General features: G+C 44.7%; 2 protein-coding genes across 3 annotated transcripts; one reads left to right on the top strand and one right to left on the bottom strand.

Moving 5' to 3' along the window:
* Nucleotides 1-7,041: 7,041 nt before the first annotated feature.
* On the bottom strand, nt 7,042-12,051 carry nup35 (nucleoporin 35). Of its 2 annotated transcripts, none has more exons than XM_012834051.3 (9): nt 11,895-12,051; nt 11,221-11,388; nt 11,006-11,133; nt 10,864-10,918; nt 10,552-10,693; nt 9,763-9,832; nt 9,077-9,205; nt 8,529-8,687; nt 7,042-8,191 (listed from the first exon to the last, which is right to left on the bottom strand). In XM_012834051.3, the coding sequence occupies exons 1-9, from the start codon at nt 11,905-11,907 to the stop codon at nt 8,114-8,116; spliced, it is 942 nt and encodes a 313-aa protein (XP_012689505.1). In that variant the 5' UTR covers nt 11,908-12,051; the 3' UTR covers nt 7,042-8,113. The 2 variants fall into 2 exon arrangements, with proteins under 2 accessions (XP_012689505.1, XP_031442307.1); XM_031586447.2 differs by having other exon boundaries at nt 11,221-11,385; nt 11,895-12,049.
* A 138-nt stretch (nt 12,052-12,189) lies between these two features.
* On the top strand, nt 12,190-23,393 carry dnajc10 (DnaJ (Hsp40) homolog, subfamily C, member 10). The gene is made up of 23 exons (XM_012834050.3): nt 12,190-12,667; nt 13,137-13,468; nt 13,555-13,717; nt 13,813-13,863; nt 14,037-14,119; nt 14,253-14,384; nt 14,477-14,570; nt 14,766-14,843; nt 15,339-15,382; nt 16,290-16,421; nt 16,862-16,951; nt 17,115-17,225; nt 17,524-17,638; nt 17,765-17,892; nt 18,158-18,274; nt 19,000-19,101; nt 19,502-19,657; nt 20,797-20,930; nt 21,052-21,105; nt 21,220-21,367; nt 21,602-21,724; nt 22,170-22,286; nt 22,797-23,393. Exons 2-23 carry the CDS (start codon nt 13,253-13,255, stop codon nt 22,806-22,808), a joined length of 2,400 nt encoding a protein of 799 aa, XP_012689504.1. The 5' UTR covers nt 12,190-12,667; nt 13,137-13,252; the 3' UTR covers nt 22,809-23,393.
* The last annotated feature ends 1,383 nt before the right edge of the window (nt 23,394-24,776 follow it).

The raw sequence follows: 24,776 nt of genomic DNA, 5'->3' as shown, positions 1-24,776 counted from the left end.
GGCCCGGTCGCCCATGGTGCGGAGCTTGGTGTTGGGGACCCGGAGGAGCGAGCTGTTTGTGGATCTGAGGGTGCGGTTGGATGTTTGGGGAGTAATGAGTTCTTGTAGGTAGGGAGGTGCATGTCCATTTATGCATTTATGGGTGAGTAGTAGGACTTTGTAGTCAATACGGAATGAGACAGGGAGCCAGTGTAGTGAGTGTAGAATGGGTCTTATGTGCTCATATTTCTGGACTCTCATCAGGATCCTGGCAGCGCTGTTTTGGATGTACTGCAGCTTCTGGATGTTCTTGCCAGTGATCCCAGTGAAGAGTGAATTACAGTAGTCCAGTCTTGAGGAGATAAAGGCGTGGACGAGCTTCTATGCATCTGACAGGGTTAAAGTGGGGCGGAGTTTGGAGATGTTTTTGAGATAATAAAAGGAGGTTTTGCACTGGTGTTTTATATGGTCATTAAAGGTCAGGTGAGGGTCAAACCTAACTAAATTAGTGACTGTGGAGGAGAGGGGTATGACCTGATTGTCGAAGGTGAGATGAGTTATGGAGGATGACTGAACCTGCTGCGGAGTGCCAACAAGAAGGGCTTCGGTTTTGCTACTGTTTAACTGGAGAAAGTTGTTTCTCATCCATGCCTTTATCTCCTCAAGACAGGTGGTGAGACATGACATGGCAGCAGAGGGGCTTGGGGCAGTTTTGATGTAAAGCTGTGTGTCATCGGCATAACAGTGGAAGGACATCCCATGTCTGCTGATGACACGACCGAGGGGGAGCATGTAAATAATGAAGAGGATATATATGTTGTCTTTTACAGTAGGATGGCTGACCTCCACTCTCTTCTGGAAGACTGAACAGAACAAAGCTCTCTTAAAGACACTTCAAGACAACAGCTGAATAAAGACCGTATGCGGTGGCCCTTCAGAAGACAGGTGAAAATGAACAATCACCCCATTAAAAAAATACATCTGCAGGAGGAAACACACAATGACCTAAAGGAAGAACACAAAGATATCGAAGGTAGATACACTTTCCTATGGTAACAAAGAAGTCCTGTGGCCGAAGCGATAACATTCATGCCAAACACCTGGCCCTTGACACATGATCTGGAAACATCAATGAATTTTCCACCAAGTACCCCATGTGGGTGCCTCATGAATACTAACCAATCACAGATTTAGTCACATAAGCTCCAGCCTACCTAGAAGTACCCAAGGGCTGAACAAGCAGCATTTAGTGGCAACTAATGATTCCCTACGTATTAACTTACAACCAATCATGTTAGGCCACAAGGCCCAATGCAAGGAGAACTTAGCCTCTGACAACTGTATTTAAGTCATAATAAACTTGCTAACCACAGAAGAAACTCGTCTTCAATGACGATTTAAACAAGGCTATAATTTAACGATGGTTGCTGCACAACTACACTTGCAGGAAACCCACCCTTTGAGCGATGAAACCTTTCTGTCTTTGCAATAACAAAAAAAATCAAATAGTCTCGTCCCCCGTCTTGTTTGCAAAGCTACTTGCCTCTGCACATGAGAGCGCAGCCTGTCCTCCAAACAATACAACCCTCTTGCTGGCTGCCACTGTCAACACAGGCGCGTAATCCCAGGTGACGCTGGCGCTAATACTATGTGACAGTCCATTCGCATTCCGTTCCCATCGGATCACTGGCCGCATACACCTGAGCAGAGTTTTCCCCGTTCCAGTTCACCAACCTCCAGCCCGCAGCCCACCGAGTTTTTTTAGCGTGTGTGTGCGTGTCTGTGTGTGTACGGTCATATCCCCCCACTCTCCTCTGTTTGCACTTGGTTAAACACTCTTGAGGCCCCCATCTTCCCTCCTCCACTCTTCTCTTTTTTTAAGGGTGTCACTCTACATGTGTCAGCGTGCAGTGAGGGGAGGTGACAGGGGCAGAGGGGTTGCCGGAGCTGTGATTCACGCTGTCGCACCTTCGATGGGATGTTGTCTCCATTCCCCGCCCTCTCACCAGCCCATCAGGAAAGGTGCCTCACCCCTCTCTCCTTCCCCACAGCCCACCGAATCGAATGGGGGCACATTGCTTTTCTCCCAGATGTGCTCGACTTTGGACACCCACAGCGCGCAGGCCTAAAAACACAGTACCTCATTCCCCCAGGTCCACTGCCCGGCCCGCGTGAATGAATAAGAGTTGGCAACAGCTCCATCCCAACCTTTTCTCTCGCTTAATTCACTGGGAATAGAGATCTGTGCAGAAGGGCACTAGAGCCGACACACACACACACACACACACACTCTCTCACACACACACACTCTCTCACACACACACACATGCACACACACACACATGCACACACTCTCTCACACACACACACACATGCACACACTCTCTCACACACACACACAACCCCTAGGCTGAATGCATTAAGCAAAACCACAGCACCATTGTTTTATTGATCCTTCACACAGACTGCTGCCCTTAAGGGAATTGCTGAGAATCATTTCAAAAGAGAAGTAAACCTTGATGATTGTAATCGGGAGATATTATTATTGATTTTCCTCTGGACCCCCCCTCCCCACACTCTCTCTTTTACCCACTGTGTGTTAAATAAAGGATCATTTCATTCCATGGCAGCGCTCTCCTTCCCTCCAGTGCTTTGGTCCTGTACAGGCCGGGCTTAATTCACTTTTAGCTCATTACCTAGGCCAGGCTGCTGTGGCATTTCCACCGAGAGACCTCTTGACATGGCCTCTGCTCAGCACATCTACAGAACCACATGATCGAATAACAGGTGCCTCTTTTTTCTCTCCTCTTCATCCTCTCTCTCCTCCTCCGCCTCCAGTCACTGCTCTTCCTGATTAAATTCAATCTATAAATTAATGACAGAAATGGGGGGGCGGTGTAAATCCTATTCCGTGGGTCAAATTCTCCTTTAATTCCATCCTGATCCCCCCTCTAATACAAGATTATATGGTCACTAACAAGGCCTGCATCCGGACTGTTTTGAATTAGCCCCCGTACATCTCAAAGCAAAACGGCCCCTTTGAAGAGTCCGAGTCAATTACGACCCACTTGGCTGGCCTTGGGTGTAGGAGGGGGTCAGTCACTTCACGTCTCACAGTAGGCTACATAACGAACTACAAGAAGATGTTGAGAGAGAGCGCGTAAACGGTAAACTGTACTGAAAAACGAAGGGCTTTTCTTGAAGTGTGGAAAAATGGGAAGAGGTTTTTTTCCTCCACTTGCGATTCGGGCGGAGGGGGATGTTCTCTGACAGCGATGTGCGCAGAGTGTGGCCCCTGAGCCAGAGAGAGAGGGAGGCTGTGTAATTAGTACCTCTTAGAATCTCTTTGAGCTCAAAGTGCAGTCGGCGTAGGTTGCCAATCAAGCTTAGTGTTGATTCAACGTGCTCAAGTGCCTTTATTCCTTAGTGATGTGCTGGGTAACTAGGCTGAGCATCTCAGGGAATTAAAATGTGTTTGGGAGTTGAGCAGCGTTTGTGTATTGATGGGAGGGGGGGATATCACAGCTAGAAGCACTTTAAACTTTTGAGGGCGTAAATAGATAAGATTATTTAATGCAATGACTTGAGTGTTCAGAGCACTATGTTGACAGTCTAGCTCTGATTTAAAAAAAAAAATCATTGAGCAGGAAAAAAAACAGAACAAAATGATTGTTTCTCCAAAAAAAAAAAAGAAAGCACTGAAGGAGACAGGGGTTCCCTCTGAAATAAACCTGACTCTCCACCCAATTGCACGCATGCTGTTCAAGGGGATTAATCATAAATCATTTCTGTAAGCTCGAAGAGATGCTCTGTTTCAATACTGAGTACCCACCATAAGCTGGTCATTGCAGAGGAATGCGTGTTTACCCAAACCATTTGCAGTACAAATGTTATTTTTCTCCCTCTCTACTGATATTTTGCTACATTTTCCCAGGAGAACTAGCACAGCATTCAACAAAACAGAAGGCAGCATCTACACAGTTGTTCAGGTGTTGTTTTGATCCTGCTCTCTTTGTGCCTCCTCATCACCCTGTTTACTTGTTTAAAAAGTAAATGAGCAGGTAAAAAAGTGAAGAGAAAAGTAGGACAGCTGGGAATTCATATTTTAGCCAGATGCTGAAGTACTCAGTGCTATACTTACAAACTCCTTCCAAAGTGCAGCTGTGTGTGTGTGTGTGTGTGTGTGTGTGTGTGTGTGAGAGAGTGTGAGAGAGAGAGAATTGGAATGCATATCACTAACACATAAAGTAAACACTGCCATCTTGTGGTTCAGATCTGTCAAATAACAGTCTCAGCTTGAGTGTAATCCATGGAAGACTCACCTGTGTAGAATTTTAATATGACACGTTATTCCCAGCATACCAGCCAATACTGGGCCTTCATTGGAAGACACTGGGGTTCTCTACAGTGGTACTGCACGATAATAAAAACACAATATACATGCTGACAGAGAGAGGTCCCAGGCCCCAGGCTGACTGAGAGAGGTCCAGTCGAACTAACAGACTCCTAGGCAGAAAGTCTTGCTGGCAATGCAAAACACCCCTACAGTTAACATCTGAAATGAAATCGCCTTAATCCTAGCCCACCTAGGTGGTTCTAAACAGATGGATCAGACATGGCATGAGAAAGCCAAAAAGGGCCGAATCACCTGTCAGCAGGTTACACCTAAAACCAACACAACTTTTCAGCTGTCTTCAAATTCACACCAAGAGCTAACGTGAGCTGGAGAACAAAACAAACAACAACAAAAAAAAGAGTAGTTGTTTTTTCTCCTCCTCTCTTCCAAGGTTACAGGTCTATCACGCCTGAGGAGAAGCACAGTTGATCAGGATGGATTATGTCTGAGCCGACCCCGGGGGCACCCTGCATCCCTGAGCGTCATCGGCCAGACAGCGCGCTGGCACTTCGCATCAGCCTCAGCCCCAGCAGAGGTGAGGCCAGCTTCACCTCCGGAGCACGGATCCGTGTCACCTTGTGCTGGAGAGGGGAGGGGATGGGAGGGGGGGTGCGAGGCGAGCCTGGCTCCTCTATCCTGATGTCCGTCCCAGGGATTTTTTTTTTTTCACTGACGCCTACGGACTCACCTGCCTGACCTTCAAAAGCAGCGAGCAACACAGGGCTTGAAAACAACAAACAAAGCACCCTAATGTAGCAGATCATACTGAGGAGGAGGATGAGGAAGAGAGAGAGAGAGAGAGGGGCCGTCAGCACCTCAGTGCCAGTGTAGGAGTAGTAGCACTTCTGTTTTTCACCCGCTGCTTTCTCGCACCTATGGTAGGTTTGTGAGAACATTGCCACAACCTACTGTATGTGTTTACGTATGCTGCTGACTAGACTTGTGCTATCTGGCTGGCTGCTGCCGTTGTTGTGTTGTGTGATTTGATGAGTAGGCCTACTTTGACACCAGGGGCCTCATGTTAAATAAATGGACATGTAAGCATGCGTAAATGCTATACGATGCAGAGTCTAATGATAAACAATGATTAGAGGTTATTGACAATGGCAGAATTAAAAGGGAACGTGTTGCTTCGACTTTTTTGACCAGGCTCACTTTAAAACGCAAGTTGCAGCGATAGCCGTTTTCTCCAATGTAATCGGAGCGATTGACCGGACAAACAAAGGCGTCGTCAGAGGTACAATCTGACTTTGTTAATAGAAAGCATTCTCATTCCATCAATGTGCAAATGATCTGTGATGCAGAAATGCGACTGACTAATATAGTGGCAAGATGGCCGGGATCAACTCATTATTTATTTAGCCTAAGGTGACATGGTGCGAGATTCTTGGGACACAATTAATTTGATGTCGGATTTCTTTTTAATTATGGATGCAGTTATTTTAATATTGTTCAACTGCCCCTCAAAGATATCCACTGCAACAAGTTTTCTTTTGTTTTTAATGCCAGAAGACGGAGAAGAGCACTTCCACCTCGCATTTGCTGACATTTTCTTTTTGGTTGATTCGCTGCTTTTGTTATGTCATTTTGTCTCAGTCTTAACACGGGGACAGCCTAGGCCTATTTATTTTCATTAGCATTAAGTGAGAGTAAGGAAGTGAGGAGAGAGGGTGAAAAGTGGCACTTGTGCATGTGCGCTCAATTTCCTGTTGATCGGGATGTACAAAGAAAAGGTTCATCTTGCGTGCTCACGGCTTCATACATCGGACTTTTTTTGTTTCCAGCTTCGTGTGTAGGCTATATTTTAGTATGAATTCTATGCAAGGCTTTGTACACAAGGCCCAGATGCTCAATGAATGTTAATACAATCTGGAGTTAACAGCAGCAAGTATAATTGTATAATTCCCACATAATTGTATAAATCCAAGGCACTTGTAAATTTGAATTACTTGGATTTGGGCCTTGTGCATTCTGCATGAGACAGGCAGTTAACAGGTCAAAAACACAGTCTATATTCTTTTTCTTGGACAACAAAATCTTTCAATTTTACAGGTCAATGTCAAGCTCCAAATCCAGGGCACAGGGAAACAGTAAGCCTCTTGAGAAATAAATCCACTGTGTGGGTCAACATAAAAGAAACTCAGGTAATAACATTGTGTGTGTGTGTGTGTGTGTGTGTGTGTGTGTGTGGGGATCTCCAAACCCAGAAGCCAAACACATCAGAAATCAAGTCAGAACGGCCAGCTAGCTTGTGTGTGTGTGTAATTAAGGATCATTATAGGAAATCACCTCTGAAAGACTTATCTTTTAGCATGGGTAAGCTTTCCACTCTCTGTCCTTCTCTTTCTCTCTCCCTCACACACACACACACACAAACAGCAATCAGGGGGCTCATTAGTGGATGTTTAATTGAGCATTTTAAGTGAAGATTTCACCACTTCCAGTCTGCACTTAACTGCCACTTGCCAGCCTAATCAGCTTCGCATTCAGTCCAAGCTCTCTGCAGCAGCTGCATTCTCACCCTGTCATTTTTACTGCCTCATCAATCTTTCTGTCACAGCCATCCAACGTCGCAACCCGCACAACACACAGCCCTCACGCACAACAAACTAACGAGATATCTCAAGTTCAGCGCAGACTGAGAGCGACGGAGGCGCGTGCAGTTATCAGAGAAAACAATATCCTGTTTATTATGACAAAAAAAGAAGGAAAAAAAGAAAAGAAAAACAAAGCAAATGAAGTATTTGGAAAAACAGCAATACAAAGGCAGATAGTGAACAATATGGATAGGGGTCAAGGGTCTTGGACACACTGGATACTGTCTTTCTTTGAATGAAGACGACTTCAAACAAACAACAAAGGGAAGGAATACACACACACTCTCTGTACAAGGATTTTTTTTCTTTTAACCAGCACACATCCTTTAAAAAAATGATTTTGTCTTTTGCTATGTATATATAAAAAACGTGTTCATATCAAACCCTATGATCTAAAACACCACCACATATTTCCTTATGAACAAATGAAAGCCCCTTCAAAATGTCTTCAGTGTAAGGCTTGGATCTCCAGAAGGATAGTCATTTAGAAAGCTGATCAATGGTTCGGGTTCAACTGACTCAAAACCAAAACCGTTATGGCTACTTAAAACTCACAAATCACTTAATCACATCAGGCCAACTCAACCAAATTCAACCCTATCTATGGCTATGTAGGTATGTTTCATCACTGAGTTTGTGCGCTGTTAAAATCTAGCACCCTGATTTAATTTGTGCGTGAAAAGACTGGATATGTTGAGCACTACTTCAGGCCAAAGAAATGAAGGCTCTTACATTTTCAAGAAGCTGAAATACAGCAGAAGCACAGAACTGCTAGTGCATAATTAACTAATAGACTTAAGACAGCCCTGCAGTGGTGCAAACTTCAAGCAAACAGATCTTTTAAATACACCATAGCAGACTCTTTTTTGTTGTTGTTGTTGTTGACAGTTCTAAGACATAATCGAGAGCTTTGCTGCATCCCAACCCCTGAAGACGGTGTATTTCCGCTGAGAGTATTGTGAACCCAAAACCTGGAAACTTGTTTGAAGTCATTCACCTGATAAAGTGCTTTTGCTTCCCCCACATATTGTGTAGTCCTCATGTCCTGCTGCCCAGCCTCAGGCCCTGAACTAGAGCACTGAAGGCTGGCGGTGGCGGTGGTTTACCCTTTTGCCTAAAGTCCTGCACAGAAGGGCAACACTCACCAACCAAACATGTACTCCATGGCTTTGGACACAATACTGTCATCTTTTCTTGGGGTCTGTCGGTCCGCAACAACCTAGAGAGAGAGAATTGTTTTACGTTAAGTCAGGTCGGTGGGTCTTTCATACTAAAGTACAGTAAATGCACCAAACACAAGCTCCCTGTGTACGGTAAATCTTTGACAATGTTTGTGCTTTGCTGAATCAATCAGGCTACAAGGGGCAACAACTTCTAATCAATAGGTGCACGACCACAGAGATGCTTACTGCAGGATACAATTTGCACCCTCTTCATTACTGTATTGCACCTGACACACACACACACACACACACACACAAACACAAACACAAACACACACACGTCCCAGCTCCATCCATCGTTCATTTGTTCCAGCCAAGCCCAAGGCTGTGTACCTGGTAATCACTGCTGGAGGCCTTGTAGGCAGCACTGAGGGGCCTCATGGCAGAGCGGGGGGTAGAGACGGGGCGGGAGGGGGTGCCGTTGGCCTTCGCCGGGGTGCCGAACACGGAGCTAGAGGAGCTGCCTCTCTCAGCAGAACCCTCCATCACATTCTGCAACGGGAGCAAGAGACACACGCTTAACATGGGAGATGAAGGGGGAGGGGAACAAACAAACAAACATGCACACACTTTGTACAGCAAGGTGCTGACCACGACAAATGAATCAATATATGCCATGCTCTGTATTTGTCAAGCACTTTCACTGCGTGTGAACTGTATGAAACTTAGTTTACGGTTTTACCCAAGTGTCATTGTGAGGAAGAAACTTGTGCTTAAACAACCCTTGAAACTGACTCAACAATTCTGGCAATAATAGTGTCAGTGGCCTGCCAAATATCTTACAAGTACCTTCAGTCATGTTGATGGGTGCTTAATGCATGCAACTTAATATACAAAGACATGAAAACAAACAAAAAATGTCTCCATTAAAAGCAGCCCACCTTATCAATACAAGGTTTGACACCAATCATAATTGCCTCTCCATAAACCTTTCCATCTTTGCTGAGTGCTTTCCTTGCTTGTAGTTTGGACTGATACTGAATGTGCATCCAGTTGCCTGTGTTCGACATCTGTAATTGAAAAGACATACGCACAGCTGGTAAAAGATGCATTTGGTTCAGACTTTGGTTTTCAAATCAAATGATATAAAGCTCAGCCCAGAGGTTGCCTCTGGAATCATCTGTCAAAGCATTTAATGGTGGATATCCTTCATGAGGATAGAACAAGCTATTTAACCATTCCAATAACTATGTAAGGGACAACGGCCGCCGTGGTACAGTGAAGGACAGTGTAGTTTCCTCTGTTATTAACTACAGAATTCATGTTTATTAAAGAGAACATATTTTATTTGTTCGTTCATTCATTCATTAGCTTGCCTGAATGCACTCACTGAAGTAGCCTCGCGCCATGGACAGCTGTCCAATCAAATGTTCTTTACTATGGAGTTACCATTCAAAGTTTCAACATTGATATAGAACAGTGTTTCAATGTTTTCGATCTAATCTACTTCACAGGTGTCCCGTTATACAGAAATATAGCAACACCTGCCAGCCAATCAGAAAATACAGTATACAATACAGAATCATATTCTGTTATTTATTGATTGATAAACAAAGCCAGGTCTTACCACGTGTTTCAGAATGTTCCCATACTGTGCAAACTGTAAAAGGATGTAAGAAGCAGAGGCTGGAGGAAACCTGTGAAGGAAGGGAACAGTTCATTTACATGGATAAACAAGTCACCTGCCACTTCATAACAATCCCTGAGTAAAACCAGAAACATTATAAGGAAGGAGACAATTGATGATGATGGGGAAATGAGTAGTGGGAACAGGAGGGATTTCGTAACACTAAATATGGCTGATTTGTAACTGGAAGTCCTGCCCTGGCATAACTGCCGTTCCACCTCCCTCCCCTGCACATTCTGTTTATTTCAACTGTTGCCTTGGTAATAGACGCAAACAAATTTTGGTGCATGCGCAGTGAGCAAGACCACACGGAGAATCAAGTCTTTGTAGCCTAATTTGAGCAGTTGGGGAAAAAAAAATTCACACACAGTTTGACAGATTTAAACACGGGTTCACATGATGTTGCCAAGATGGCTGCCGAGCGGCGAGACTTGCCTATAAGGACTTTCGGAAAAACTACAACAAGCAAAGATCAATATCAAACTAAACTGTACAACACTGCATAAAGCAAACAAAAACAATGTCATGGTGTGGTCTAGAGAGAAAAGCTGGGGTGGAACTAGTGATGAAGATCCTAATTGAGAACCTGTCTATGAAGACATAGAAAAATAGGATGATTCTATACACCAGTTTCTCAAGCTCTTCAAACATCTGACATTACAAGCATGTCCTACTAACATGGTCTAAAATGTATGCCATACTGAAAAGTCTTGCTGCTAAAACGCTTACCCAAATACAGTGATCCACGTGTCATCAAGTTGGTCCTCAGATGAAAGCGCATCACCTTGAGTGAAAAAGGGGTCGATCTGTGCTGGAGAAAATGTGCTCATCCTCTGTTGGTTTACGCTGACTGGACTAAACATACTAGCGGCTATAAAAGAACACACACACACACAGGGGTTAATTCTACAAGTATTAGTATTTATTGTTACACTAGGTCTCTATTGCTCGTAGCTTGATTGTTCTCTCCTTTGTACCTCTGCTAAATGTAAATGTACAAGGGAGAGAAGCAAAGAAACAAACAATCACAGCAAGGCTCACCTGACCCAGGGGTTCCTGGATAACCTGCCAAAGGAGTATGTAAGACAGAAAATGGCTGTGGAAGGAAAAAATTGTTTATTTCCTGGCACCACCTTTTTGTATTGTACTTGAACTTGGAAATGTGGTTACTGTGTGTACTTACTTGTTTGCGTGAACTTAGAGGGGACATTCCAACTCCTGGGCTGGCTAGATCGTCATATATACTTCTGACTGGAGGTGCGCCACTCTTGTCTTTAGGAGTAGGGACCACAGGCTGAGGGGGAGAGGCGCCTTTTGGGAACAGGAAAAGGCGTTAGAAAGTCAACACACTGCTTGTTTAAAAGAAAAAAAAACTATGACTGACTATCATTTCCACACCTGCGAGAGGGGATCTCGTCTCGGTTCCACCTCCGCTGAGCCCAAAAGTGCGAGGCTGGGGTGTGACAGGTGCTGGCAGGTCGCCCATCAGAAACCCGGGTAAAAACTGGGCGCCTGGTCCGGACTTCGGGGAGGTAGGTGAGCCAAGCGTCATTGGTTCCATGCCTACTTCAAAAATTGGGTCAGATTAGTAAACCACTAATTCACGAAATATCATATATCTAGACAGATAGCGTTAATGATCTCCCACTAAGATTTAGGTGGCAAGGCAGTTGACAGGTAGATAGTCTACCCTGGACACTTAATTTCAAAGTTAACTTGCTAGCAAGGCTTTAACATTCACATGACGTTAGACAGTTAACGTTAACTTAGCTAGCTAGGGGCTAAGCAAGGGCTTTGGGCTAACAGAGGTATGCTAACGTTAACTAAGTAGAGTTAAAAGTATTTCAGCATTACGTTAATTACTTAATATCTGACACCGATTTGTTTAAGTTCGTTACTGATGTATTAGCAATCCTTTAATTAATTTAGTCTGGTCGTAGTTAGGTTAACGTTACACCGGCTAGCAAGCTAGATAACACCTCCATATGAAACTTGGTGGTAGCTATTGCTAGCTATCTAGTTAGCTTGTCACCAAAGCACTCTTCTTTGAGATTGATTAGCAATCTACTGACCTTGAAATTCCATCGCTAGAAAAAAAGACGAGTGACAATTTAAAAATCCAAGGAAAGTGCCAAGAGACCTCTTCACTGATGCAAAATATTCAAATAATGGCGGAAATTGCGCGTGCTGAAAGGATCACGGGGACATGCTGCAACGTGCGCACGTTACGTTCCAAACCAAACGTAACTGGGTACGTAACGTAAACTGCATATCTGCAGTGATAGAAAATAGTAAGCATGTGATTTCACTTACGTTATTGTTTCAGTGAGCGTACATGGTGTTGGCTATATGTATTACATTTGTTCGTCAGTTTTGGTATCTGCTAAATACATGTACCTATAACTATATATAACTATAAAAATGAATTATGCTGTTTCAAGCTTGGATGTGTTGTGCAGTTCTTGACATCAAGAGACGCCCACTGCATAATTGTATACGTTTTGAAAACGAATTCATCCCGTTAAACATGTTGAAGGTCACTATTAGAGAGATGTATGATCAAAGTTTCTAATTGGCTTGTTTTGGAAATTGGAGCGAACGTGGCGTTCCCTGCGCGTCTTCTACGTCATGTCATATGGTGGCATTTTGTTCACACGCAACTTTGGATAGGCAGGAACCGCCGGCATTTAACAGCGCCAAGACACCTTATCAAGCGTCAGCAATAGAGCTACTCCCGGATTTAAACCCGGATAGAAGTCTAGCTTATCGGAGTGATCTTGTTTCAAGAGCGGCAAGTTGCGTTCCTCATTCAAGCATTGTAGGAGCTTCTTGGGAGGCGTGAAAGGTGAATGTCCATGCCTTATTGTTAACATTGTTAGCTAGCTTGCTAATCCTTGCTTTATTGAAAAGTTAGCCCATGTTAGCCAGCCAATTAACTTTAGCTAACATAGCAAACTTTGAACAATGTTTGGAAAAGCGTTTTGGGAGCTGTTATGAAAAGGCTGGCTTATAGATTTAAGGCTCTCTCAAGGTTTCTCCTATTTCACTCTCACTCTTGGTTACAACTCTGCTAAGTGGCTAACTGGTCTATAAGTTGGACGTTACGTTATCAGACATTTGCCTATTTGAATACCAGTACTATGTTGCTGGTATGATGATGTTTGATTTGTGACATGTTATTTGGGAAGCAGGGTTTAGGAAGCCAAATGTTGTTTTCGTAGCCACTATACCAGATTGATTCACTGGTTCTACTAATATTGTAAAAGTTGTGCTACGATTTTGTTGGATGTCTGGTGTGATTTTTTTTTTCCCAGTCTTACAGTCATCAGGACGCCTGCAATACAAAGATTCCCCGGGGTAAATTCCCTGAAGATGAACGAGTTTGAATTCCACCAAGTTTGAGTCTGAGTCGTTTGGCAAGTCTGCAAAGATGAACAGAAACGGGACAAATCGCCAGTTGGTCCAGCTGAGTGGAGGACCTTTGAACAGAATACTGGTATCCTGCATTGTACTATGCCTCATTGCTGTAGCTGTCTCTGATGAGGATTATTATAAATTACTTGCTGTGTCCAAAGAATCAAGCACTAGAGAGATTCGACAGGCCTTCAAGAAGCTGGCCCTAATTATGCACCCAGACAAAAATCCAGTAAGTGTATGCACCGCAGTTTGAGGATACAGATGATTCGGTCATTGATCAATTGTTGTAGTCATAATGCGGTCCATTCCCCTCAGAATGATGATACTGCCCATGATAAGTTCCTGAAGATCACCCGAGCTTATGAGGTGCTGAAGGATGAGGACCTGAGGAAAAAGTATGACAAGTATGGAGAGAAGGGACTGGATGAGCAACAGAGTGGACGATATGAAAGCTGGAACTTTTACAGATACGATTTCGGTAAATGCACCAGGAAACATCCTTTCTCAGAGAATCTCTTATAATGTGTAGTAATGTGTGAAAGAATTGCATCTCTCTGTATGTGTATTTTGCAGGTATCTATGACGATGATCTGGAGGTCATCACTTTAGACAGAGGAGACTTTGGTATGTTCTTCCTCACCTCCCCAACTCATGAAATTGATAATTTAATGCAAGTTAATATTCCTACATGATAATTGACTTTCAAGCCCAAAAGCCTAAGAAATGTGAAAGGAGATTTTGCTCAAATGCATTCGTCTTCCCTGCTCTTTTGTATATCATGCTTGGCTGTTTTTCAGATGCGGCGGTCAATTCTGGGGAGCTGTGGTTCATAAATTTCTACTTCCCTCGCTGTTCGCACTGCCATGACCTTGCCCCAACGGTGAGAATGAATTGAGCAGTGCGTTTTAAGATGTTCAGGGCATATATTTATATCCTGGCTCTCTCTCTGTCTGTCTGTCTGTTTGTTTGTATGCGTTGTTTGAATTAATTTTCATTTATTGCTACCTCTGCAGTGGAGGGAGTTTGCCAAGGAAATGGATGGGGTGATTAGGATCGGTGCTGTGAACTGCGGCGACAACGGGAGGGTGTGCCGCAGCAAGGGTGTCTCCAGTTATCCCAGCCTGTACATGTTCAAAGCTGGAATGGTGAGGGCAAAGCTCAGTACACAGGATGCTCAGGTGGAGGTTTCTTATTTTGTGATTCTTTTCATGTAACAAGATGCTCTTGTTTCCAACAGAATGCTGAGAAGTACTTTGGAGACCGGTCGAAAGACAGCTTGACAAAGTTTGCCATGCAGTTTGTGAAGAGCAGAGTCACTGAGCTTTGGCAAGGTGAGCATGAACCAGGTTTTAATTTGCATGTCTGTGTCCTGTAGGCAGAGGTCAGAGTTTGTGTCTATATATTCTCCCCCTCTCAAATTTACTTTAAAATCAAGGTCAGGCTCGTCATCTGTTAAGGTTCTGAATCTCATGTTCCCTGTCTTGCTTGTCTAACCTTGAGGGCTTACATCAACTCCTCTTTCACAGGAAACATCTTCACTGAGATCGACAATGCATTTGCAGCCCGGATAGGGTGGTTGATTACTTTCTGTGCAGACACGGGAGGTGAGAAAGTTTGAAGTCTCAACTGTGAGGTGCACTGGAAATGTAATGGCATAATGGAGACAGTAGGCTTTGTTGACCAGGTGCAAACAGACCAGATGTGGGAGGAGTAGTATGTTTGCGTGGGACATGTTACCGATGCTGAGAGGGAACCTAAAACTTTGATGTAATGTATAGAAGCCAAAAGACAGAATACAAATATTTCATATACTGTGGGATAAAAACTTGTACTTGGTCCTTTTAGAAAAGCTTGGCTTGGCTGCATTTGTATTAGCCTGGTTGCTGCTTTTGACGTAGCGCTATTAAATGGAGTAGAAATGGCGCTTGTGCCAGGCAGGTAAAATAATGCATCCATGTCTTCTTATTGAAAATGCAGGAGATTATCTCAAGATGCAGGACAAAGGGTCACTATGATGCCATTTTTTAGCATGTAAAATATTTAGCGTTTATTACACATAATACTATCAAAATGGTAATTTGGGTGTATTTCTACCACAGATTGCCTGGAGTCTCAAACAAGGCTGAAACTAGCTGGAATGTTGGTAAGTGTCATGAGACAGCAGACACACAAGACTATTACGGAAGCAGAGATTCTGGTGTGTGCAGTCCGGGGCAGATGTCCACACATTAGAGAGGGCAGTGCAAACAGTGACTTGGCCAGTCTGCACCAAGCGCACGCTCTCCCTTTTCATTTTTGGTGGAATGTACTAAACCTGCGGCGTATTGCGAATTCAATTCAATTACGCACGCCACTTCCCTCTAACAAAAATTTGAAGTACACGCAATTGAATGGAATCATTCAATAATATGCGTAATTGAATGGAGTTGTGGAACCACCAACAGACATTAGAAGTAATTAAAAGTTTAGCGATCAGGAAATAGATGTGCATGGTAATAAGGTGTCATCAAACGGAGAGATACTACAGGGCAGCAATTATCCTTCCAATTATTTTTCCCAAAACTTTTTCCCATGACCCTCCCTCGAATGCACATGCATAAATCAAATACACTTGTCATTCTTCGCACTTGCAGCAGGACGAATGCGGTTTTAGCCATGTGAGGTCTATTTCGACATACCATGCCATTTTTTTAGGTATACGATGCAACGTAATTACTTCTAACATTACGCTAATGTGGCAAGAGCATGTTTAGACCAGAGGTGATAAGCTTCTTGACCGACCTTGTGCAAAACTGCCATCCTTGCAAGACAGGGAGCCTTGGACGTCAGAGATCCACCACGTGGTTATCCCTGCTGAAAAATAAACTTCTGTCTATATAAACCTTGTGCGATGTGTTTATCAGGGCTTCACTTTCAGCCTTGTGCTGTGAGTGAGCCCGATTGCAATTGTTGTTTGTCTAATAAATATGCTTATATGCAGCTCCGGAGTCCTGAGGTAACTAGGGTGAATTTTCACCTATCACCCGTGTTTCTGTGTTTGTTGTCTCTAGGAGGGTCTGGTCAATGTTGGCTGGATGGACTGCTCCACGCAAGCAGATCTTTGTGAGAGTTTCGAGGTGACCTCGAGCACAACAGCTTTTTTCCCCCCTGGAAGCATGCTGAAAAACAAAGGAAGTGTGCTGGTAAGGACTGCTCTATCTGTTCATCAACACGTCGGTAACGTAATGGTTTTAAAGGACACCTGGGACTTCACCACTTAAGTGGATTTTTGGTAAAGTTCCTTAAAAGTTAAGACACAATACAGGTTTAGGGCAGCAGATGCCTCGTCAAACTGCTTTTCCAGGCCTACATTTAGTTCAGTCTTTTACTTGGTTGTGGAATGCAGTCATTCTGACAATCAGGTTAAGATGTAGTTAGAAACAATGCCGTGGCCAGGATGGCTGCATTATAGGCATGGAAACATCTAAAGTATTTTTTTTTTGCCAATGTTTCACTTGTCCTTTTGATGGAGCCTGTAAATCTCTTAGAAATGTCCAAGGCTCTTTGTTCTATAAAGTGAAGAGTTTGTCCAACACTCCCGAATTAAGTCACACATACCATGTTTGATGCCTTGTCTACACAGTTCCTCCAGAGTCTGGATGCGAGAGAGATTTATACCCAGGTGCTGCAGCATCTCCCTGAGCTGGAGACCCTCTCAAAGGATTCCTTTGAGGTGACAATCTCTTTCACTCTCTTCTTTTTATTTATCTTTATAATACTCTTTTCACGTCTCTTTGACCCATTGCTGGTAGTCGCATCCGTGGCCATTGTAAAGATGTGTGTTGATCGTTGGTGGGTAGCTTCCTCAGTTATTTGCCTGTTTTCATGTCTGATAGCCGAAACTGGCTCGTCATCGCTGGCTGGTTAGCTTCACGTTCGGACAAACCGGATTGGCCTCCCATGAATACAAGAAGCTGAGTGCCCTCCTCAAACACGACAACATTCAGGTGAGGTACAAGTTTAATTAACAGGCATTTGGTTGGAATTCATGTGGAGGATGCTGCACATATGCTGTATTTCTAAACATTTAGAGATCACATTCAGGTGCACAAGTTTTCTGTTTCCATGGAAGCAGATGCACTGCCGAACAATACGTGTATTAATAGCTCACTGTTTTTGACATTGCCTCAGATGAAAATTTTAAATACATTTAAATGTGTTTGTGGAGAACAGCAGGTTAGTTGTATCCATGCCAGATATTATGTGGGGGATGAATATTAAAGGGCGGCTTTTGACTTTGCACAGGTCGGCAAGGTTGACTGTCTCACTGAGGTCGAGCTCTGTAGTTCCCTCTACATTCAGAAGCCCTGCCTCGCCGTCTTCAAAGGCCTTGGCACTCACGACTTTGAGATTCATCACGGTGAGAGGAATATGTCCCTTTTCCGCTGTCACACCGACCAGGAAACACGATACTCAGGGTCATAGCTTGTTCCATGTGTTTTCCGTAGCAACGGTCAGTTTACCCCTCATGTTTTCCGCATCACAGGCAAGGACGTGCTGTACAACATTGTGGCCTTCGCTAAGGAGAGCGTGAAGGCCCATGTCACCACACTGAGGCCTGAGAACTTCCCCAGCCACGAGAAGGAGCCCTGGCTGGTGGACTTCTTTGCCCCTGTGAGTTCCATGAGTGTGCCCTTCCCCTGACTACCGAGGGATGTTGCAGTGCGGCTTTGGCTCACAGTAGTAGTCTCTTGCTGGTTTGATGTCTGTTTGTGTTGTTGTCTGTGGGTTTAATCTGCCGAGCTTGTGGAAATATCAGGTACAAGTAGCTGCAGTGTACGAGATAAGATCCTGTGTCTGGTTGCGTGTGTATCAGGGTGTGCTTTGCATACGTAAGTGTGTTTGACTCATGTGTTCGCCCCGCCGTTTCTCCCCGCAGTGGTGTCCTCCCTGCCGGGCCCTGCTGCCTGAGCTGAGGAAGGCCTCCATTCAGCTGGTTGGACAGATGAAGTTTGGGACGCTGGACTGCACCATCCACGACAGACTGTGCAGCACGGTGAGAATGAGGATGCAAGACCGGCTTCTGGGTTAAAGCACAACCCTCCAGTGAACATAGAGCTTGAGCTTGTCTCGTTGTATCAAAATGTGGTTGAGCGTGAGGGGTGGTTGCTTGGTAAACATTCATTGAATTAATTAATTAATCAAGAACTATGTGACCTGCAGACCGGGGCCACAAGCCCCGGAGCAGCATTTTGTTGTGGGTCTCTCGGTTCGACTCCCTCCCCCTTGCTGCCCTTCCCAGAGTTTGGCCCTGTGAGGGAGAGTGAGTCATCTTTGAGCCTGTGTAATGGAGAGCATGGTGGGGGTTTGGAGGGTGAAGCGAAGGCGGGGTGGAGCAGCCTGGATGGTGGCGGCTCGCCTTCTGCTCAGCCCCGGCCTGAGAGCACAGGCACAGATGGCCACACTCTCAGGCAGAAGAGCTGGGGGAACTCTCCAGGAAACCTCGTCAAGATAATTGAACTGCACACTGCGCGCTTCTGTAGACAGTGATTTAAAAAACAAAACAAAAAATGCAGCTCTTCAAGACGGCCCCTAATTGCAGCCCTCATTTACTAGCGAACAGCTCCTGACGTGATGAAGGTTAATTGTAAATGAATCCCGTACACTGATCTGATGTTTAAACCCTCCCGGTGTGTGCGTGTTTATGGGGGCCCCCGTGGAGATAATGGGCAGAGTCACCGCAGTGATATTGTTTCGTGATGGATCGTTTTCTTTTCGCAGTATAATATCCAAGCGTACCCGACCACCGTCATCTTCAACAAGTCCAGCATCCACGAGTACGAGGGCCACCACTCGGCAGATGGTATCCTGGAGTTTATTGAGGTGAGGGGTGCGCAGCTTGCGCCTTCGGTGATTAATCTGTGACTCAGTTTTTGCACTGTCACACTAACAGGCAGTGAAAGGGCTCTAAGATCTGTGAGCCTTCTGCCCTTGCATTTTACAAACTTCCTTTTTCCCCCTTTGCTGTCTTTTGGACTCACTTGCATACATACATAGATACTACACACACACACACACACACACACACACACTCTCACTCTCGCTCTCTCTTCATTTTCTCTCTCATTTATGTCCATCTCTATCTTGGTCTCAACTTCTTTGTGTCGGGTCGTGGCTCACATTTGTATGGCTAAGGCGCAAAAAATTCTAGCTTTAGGGAGAAAGAACAATTCTCTATTTCTACTGTCCCTCCCAACTCCCTTCCCTGTGTGCTGCCTGACAGGACCTGGTCAACCCGGTGGTGGTGACCCTGAATCCGGACACCTTCCCTGAGCTGGTGAAGAGGAGGAAGTCAGAAGTGATGTGGATGGTGGACTTCTACGCTCCGTGGTGCGGCCCATGCCAGGCCCTGCTGCCCGAGTGGAGGAGAGTGGCACGGGTAAGGGCACCAAGTGTGGCGTCACACAATAATCACATTTGCAAATGTCGTAGGCCGGTGTTTGCATGTGATATTTGCAACGTTCTAGCACATCTGCAAAGTGACTCGAATGCAATAAACATTTCCAAAGTCTCCCACACACAGTAAATGTTTTGGTTTGTTCAACCCAGGCATTGAACTTAACTTCTTCCCTCTTCAAGTTTTGTGTTTTTTGGCAAATTGAGGTGGTTGACAGAAGGTGTTCTCCATGTGACTGTGAAGGCTCCACCACTGTAGATCTGATTCTGGATCAGGTTCAGCCTGCTGTCAGGGAAGACAAATTAGTTTAGAATTAAGCAAGATTTTTACGAATACTGTCACTCTGAGGCCATCTGAGTGAGAGGCTATTTGTGCACATTAATATGTACACTCACCTCACCTTGGTTCATGTAACATGTTCATTTGTACACTCACCCTACTCCATGTGCTCCTTTTCCTTTTAAATATAAAAGTTATAAAATCACTGCCTGCCATTCTGCGCTCTCGCTTTGAATGAATGGAATGTTGACGTCCTACAGTTCAACGGTTAAAGTAGATCAAAAGTTGATAGGTGAAAATTCACCCTAGTTACCTCAGGACTCCGGAGCTGCATATAAGTATATTTATTAGACAAACAACAATTGCAATCGGGCTCACTCCCAGCACAAGGCTAAAAGTGAAGCCCTGATAAACACATCGCACAAGGTTTATATAGACAGAAGTTTAGTTTTCAGCAGGGATAACCATGTGGTGGATCTCTGACATCCGAGGCTCCCTATATTGCAAGGATGGCAGTTTTGCACAAGGTCGGAAGAAGCTTATCACCTCTGGTCTAAACATGCTCTTGTACAAATGCAGACTAAGGGGCACCTAATAATCTAAGTTACACACACGCAGAAACACAGAAAAGCCATGTTCCTGCTTACATAAGTACATGAATCATATAAGGTAATTAATAATACAAGGCACTTGATTATTATATTTTTAAGTCATTAACAGTGTTTGGAAATTATCTCCATCAAACGCAGAGTGATTAGAGTCACAGTGGGGTTGTGCCAGGATATCCCCACTCAAATCCCCACACCGGGGGAAAGTCAGTTAAATTGTGTTTGACCCCTCAGATGCTGAACGGGATGATAAACGTTGGCACTGTGGACTGCCAGAAGCACCACTCCTTTTGCCAGGGCGAGGGGGTGCGGGCCTACCCAGAGATCCGCCTCTACTCGCACAGTGCCGCCCGAAGCGACCAGTACCAGTATGTACCCATGTTCTCCAGTTATGATTGGGCACTGTGTGTGCTTTGGTTTGCCCTGCGGTGTTAACGAGGGGGCCGTTTTTAATTGTGTTTTTGTTTATTTCCTTTAAAAAAAAAATAGAGGTTACAGTGGCTGGCACAGAGATGCACATTCCATTCGCACCTGGGCAATGGGGTAATTCATTTTTCTACTTTTTGCCTGTGTATGTGTTTTTGTACTAGTCCAGTCCTTCCCTTCATCCCTAACAAATAAAATGTAATCCTCAGTGTCTACTGTCGTGTCCAACAGGTTCCTGCCCAGGGCGTCAGTGGACCTATCCCCAGAGGACTTCAAGAACCGGGTCCTTGGGGGCACTGAGCACTGGGTGCTGGACTTCTACGCCCCCTGGTGTGGGCCCTGCCAGCACTTCGCCCCAGAGTTTGAGGCCCTCGCACGGGTATGACAACCCTTCCTCCCTCCCTCCCTCAAAATCTGTCATTATCAATTATCCATTGTAAAAGCCTCATGTGCCCCAGAGGTTAAATGGAAAAGATATTTCCCGTCACGGCGTGTCGTCCATGTCATAGCTGGCTGGGCGCTGCAGTGGGAGCAAGTGATTGGGTGGATATGGGCCTTTTACACTGAAGAGAGGGGAAGAGTCAGGCGTCTGTCATGTCTCTGTGTTTTGCAGACGATGAAGGGCGTGGTGCGGGCCGGCAAAGTGGACTGTCAGGCTCACCATCAGGCCTGCCAGAGCGCCGGAGTCAGGGCCTACCCAACCGTCCGCTTCTACCCGTACCTTGGCACCAAGAGGGTGAGTCGCCATTTTGATGCCACATGCCCAGCACTGTACTAGTCTCCATGAGCCCAGTCTTTTTCCCCTGCATTTTTTTTATTTTTTCCTTAAAGTTCTCAAACAGTTGTTGTATTTGTCTCCCAAGTATTACGTATTTGTGTCACAACTGCTATGTTCTGGATCACTTGTTTGTAATCCTGTGGGGTTATTTTTTAATAGCTGCTTTTTTTGGCACTCACTTCCCTGCAAATATTTGTATAATTGCTTGTAGTTTTTGTTCACCCAGGCCTCCATTTTATAGTAAATCCTCTTTTAGCACCCAGGAAAGCACAACATAGCTGCTGTCAGCGTTATTACTGACTGGCAGAAGTGTGGCTAGTTTTTGTCATGCTGCACCTTGTGCGTACCGTAGCATCGCTAATCCACTGTCCCTTCCTCTTCCCCGTGTGCTTCCCCTTGACAGCGGGACCACGGCGGCGAGCCCATCAACAGCCACGACGCCGGCGTCATCGCCGACATCCTGCGGCAGCGCCTCCAGCAACTATCGCCATGGTTACAGGCCAAGTCCACCAAACTCGGGGTATAAGCTTCTTACGGGGAACTCTTGCAATAACGGGCGGCTCTTAATCTAGGCCCGTGTGCGGCGGAGCGCGGGTGTCATAAGTTTGTGTCAGGCCACTACTCTCAGAGCTTAGCATAGTAATGAAGGAGCTGAAGAGCTGGGTGTGATGCCGGTGGAGGAAAGGTGATGGGATGGGTGAGGTGAGGTGAAGACAAAAGGTGCTGAGGCTCTCTGCACAATATGCAAGGGATACAAATAAAATGGGAAGAGAAAATGCTCGGGTAAGCGGATAACAAAATTGTGACGTCTTGGATTATGATAAAATGTGAAGTTTCAAGAGCGAGGTGAATGTACATGTTTTTTTGTGATGTTAACGGAAGGTTGTCGTTTAGTGCTTTCATTTTTCCATTTGCCTTGCAGTAGGAGTTGTTTTATGACATGTGTTGTGTAGTTGAGGTCATCTATTGATTTGGACATGCTGTTTTAAAGTGTGTAACGTTTTTATTTCTGTCTTGTTACTCTTTACAGGATGAACTATAAAAGGAAATCAAGGAAATTAAAGTTTTTAGTTGATGAGCAGATGGAAAGGATTGGAGGAAAAAGGAAATCACGGAGACACACACACACACACACACACACACACACACACACACACACACACACACACACACAAACAAAAACAAAAGACTCTGCTCAGAGGTTTGTTTAAGGTTTATCGCAAAGGATCAGGGGATGAGATTCCTCCATTTGAACTCTTGTCTGTTTCACCGTCATCTGGGAGCCAGCTTCTCTCACGGAGTTGACTCGCACCTCACCTTACAGAAGACGGTTCACCAAAAAAGTTACTGATTTAGGAAGAGGACGCCAGTACTCCATACGATGCCTGTCCAAAGTCACTGGACATCTGTCCTTATAATCTGAATGTACTGTTTGATTATGTAGTGCTATATTTATGACTTGTACAGCAATGGTGGGCTAAAGCTACTGTCATTTTGATCTGATAACTGTAACAGTGTTTCACCGAGGACCTCAACGGGTTAGTGTTGTGAATGCTGTATGCATTTTCTGCTTGTTTATTTACGATCATGCACAGAACTACATTACATTTTTTTTTTTTTTTTTTTTTACAAGAACCTCTATTTATTAGGTAATCAAGAAGATATCTCTGTGTGCCTAAACTGAGTAAAGGTTGTTGCATTCTATCGTAACATTTAGTTCCCCACACATGTTAGCCTGACCTATATTGTCATAGGTGTCACTTTTACAGAATCCCTTTGATAGTTTCAAATTTTCTGTTTCATTTCTGTTTATTTGCACAGAACCTTTTAGTAAAACAATTGTTTGTTTGTTTGTTTTTAACCTTGTGGGGTTTTATTGAAGAAGCCATCGCTCCCACATCTCCGAAATGCTTAGTTGAGTGTCAGTTCCTTCTCTTTCCACTGGGCGGTAGTGCAGTATAATGCTGCTCCTAGTTGAATGTATAACATGATGTAATGACTGGTCTTTTTAATTATGCAGTACTTCAAACTTGCGCATTGCAGGTGACACATTAATCTAACTGCCTCAGAAAATTTGAGTTTGATGGTGGTGTATTGTTTGAAAGAATCGTCGAGTTTTTTTAAATAGTACTTTCACGTTAAAATGTAAGTTTTTTTTTTTTTAATAGAGGTGAAAGGCGTAGTTTTTAGATGGCAATGAGCATAAAACTAGTTTTGACTTCGTTTTCTCATTCACCCTCTTTAAGTGTCTAACAAAGGACAGTCAGACAGCTGTTCTTCCCAGACCTGTCGTACCGTGCTACTGTATCCTGTGGGAGGCAGCACTGCGCATGAATAATTATTGCTGTCATCTGCATGGAGAGGTTGATCTTAAACAGAGTGTGTAAGTGATCTCTGACAGTGCCTGTGCAGTGTTTTCCATCTCCAATAGTTGCACACCCTCTCCCGTCATCTAGTCTACCCAGGCAATCACTCAGTCCCTTTCTCATTTTGTGACACACGTCTCTAAATGTCTCTGTTCCTCTCCGTCTCTTTATCTCCCGCTCTCTCTCTCCTTTGAGGACCCTAGCTTGGAAATCTACTCGTTTCCCCTCTGAATGCAGTCTGACTTACTGCTCGCCGGCCACAGAGGTGGGGTGCGGGGAGCTTCAAAGTCCTCCCCTGCCTGAAAGTTGCAGATGTTGAACGGATGAAAAACTTAGAGATGAGAGTGCCGCAGCAACAACACATCAGCTCACCCTCAACCCCACACCACCACCCCCAAACCTCTTTTTTTTTTTTTTTTTTTCTTCCCCGTCAGGAACTCTCCTCACAGCCCCGGGCGCGCTTAGTGTGTGTCCTGGCACGGCCGGTGGAACAGGACACGCCCCGTGGCCACATCGCTGACACCAAGGACACGCTGCTTGCCCTGGACAAGGGATCACACAGGCCTTCGCTCACACCCACTGGAACAAACTCCTTCAGCAGAATGACCGCACTGGACCCTACTGACATCAGCGGGGTGATCAGG

Source organism: Clupea harengus, chromosome 2 (assembly GCF_900700415.2).
Source record: "Clupea harengus chromosome 2, Ch_v2.0.2, whole genome shotgun sequence".
In the NCBI taxonomy this organism is placed as follows: Eukaryota; Metazoa; Chordata; class Actinopteri; order Clupeiformes; family Clupeidae; genus Clupea; species Clupea harengus.
Note: the sequence above shows the minus strand (reverse complement) of the source record. Positions and strands in the feature narration are given on the sequence as shown.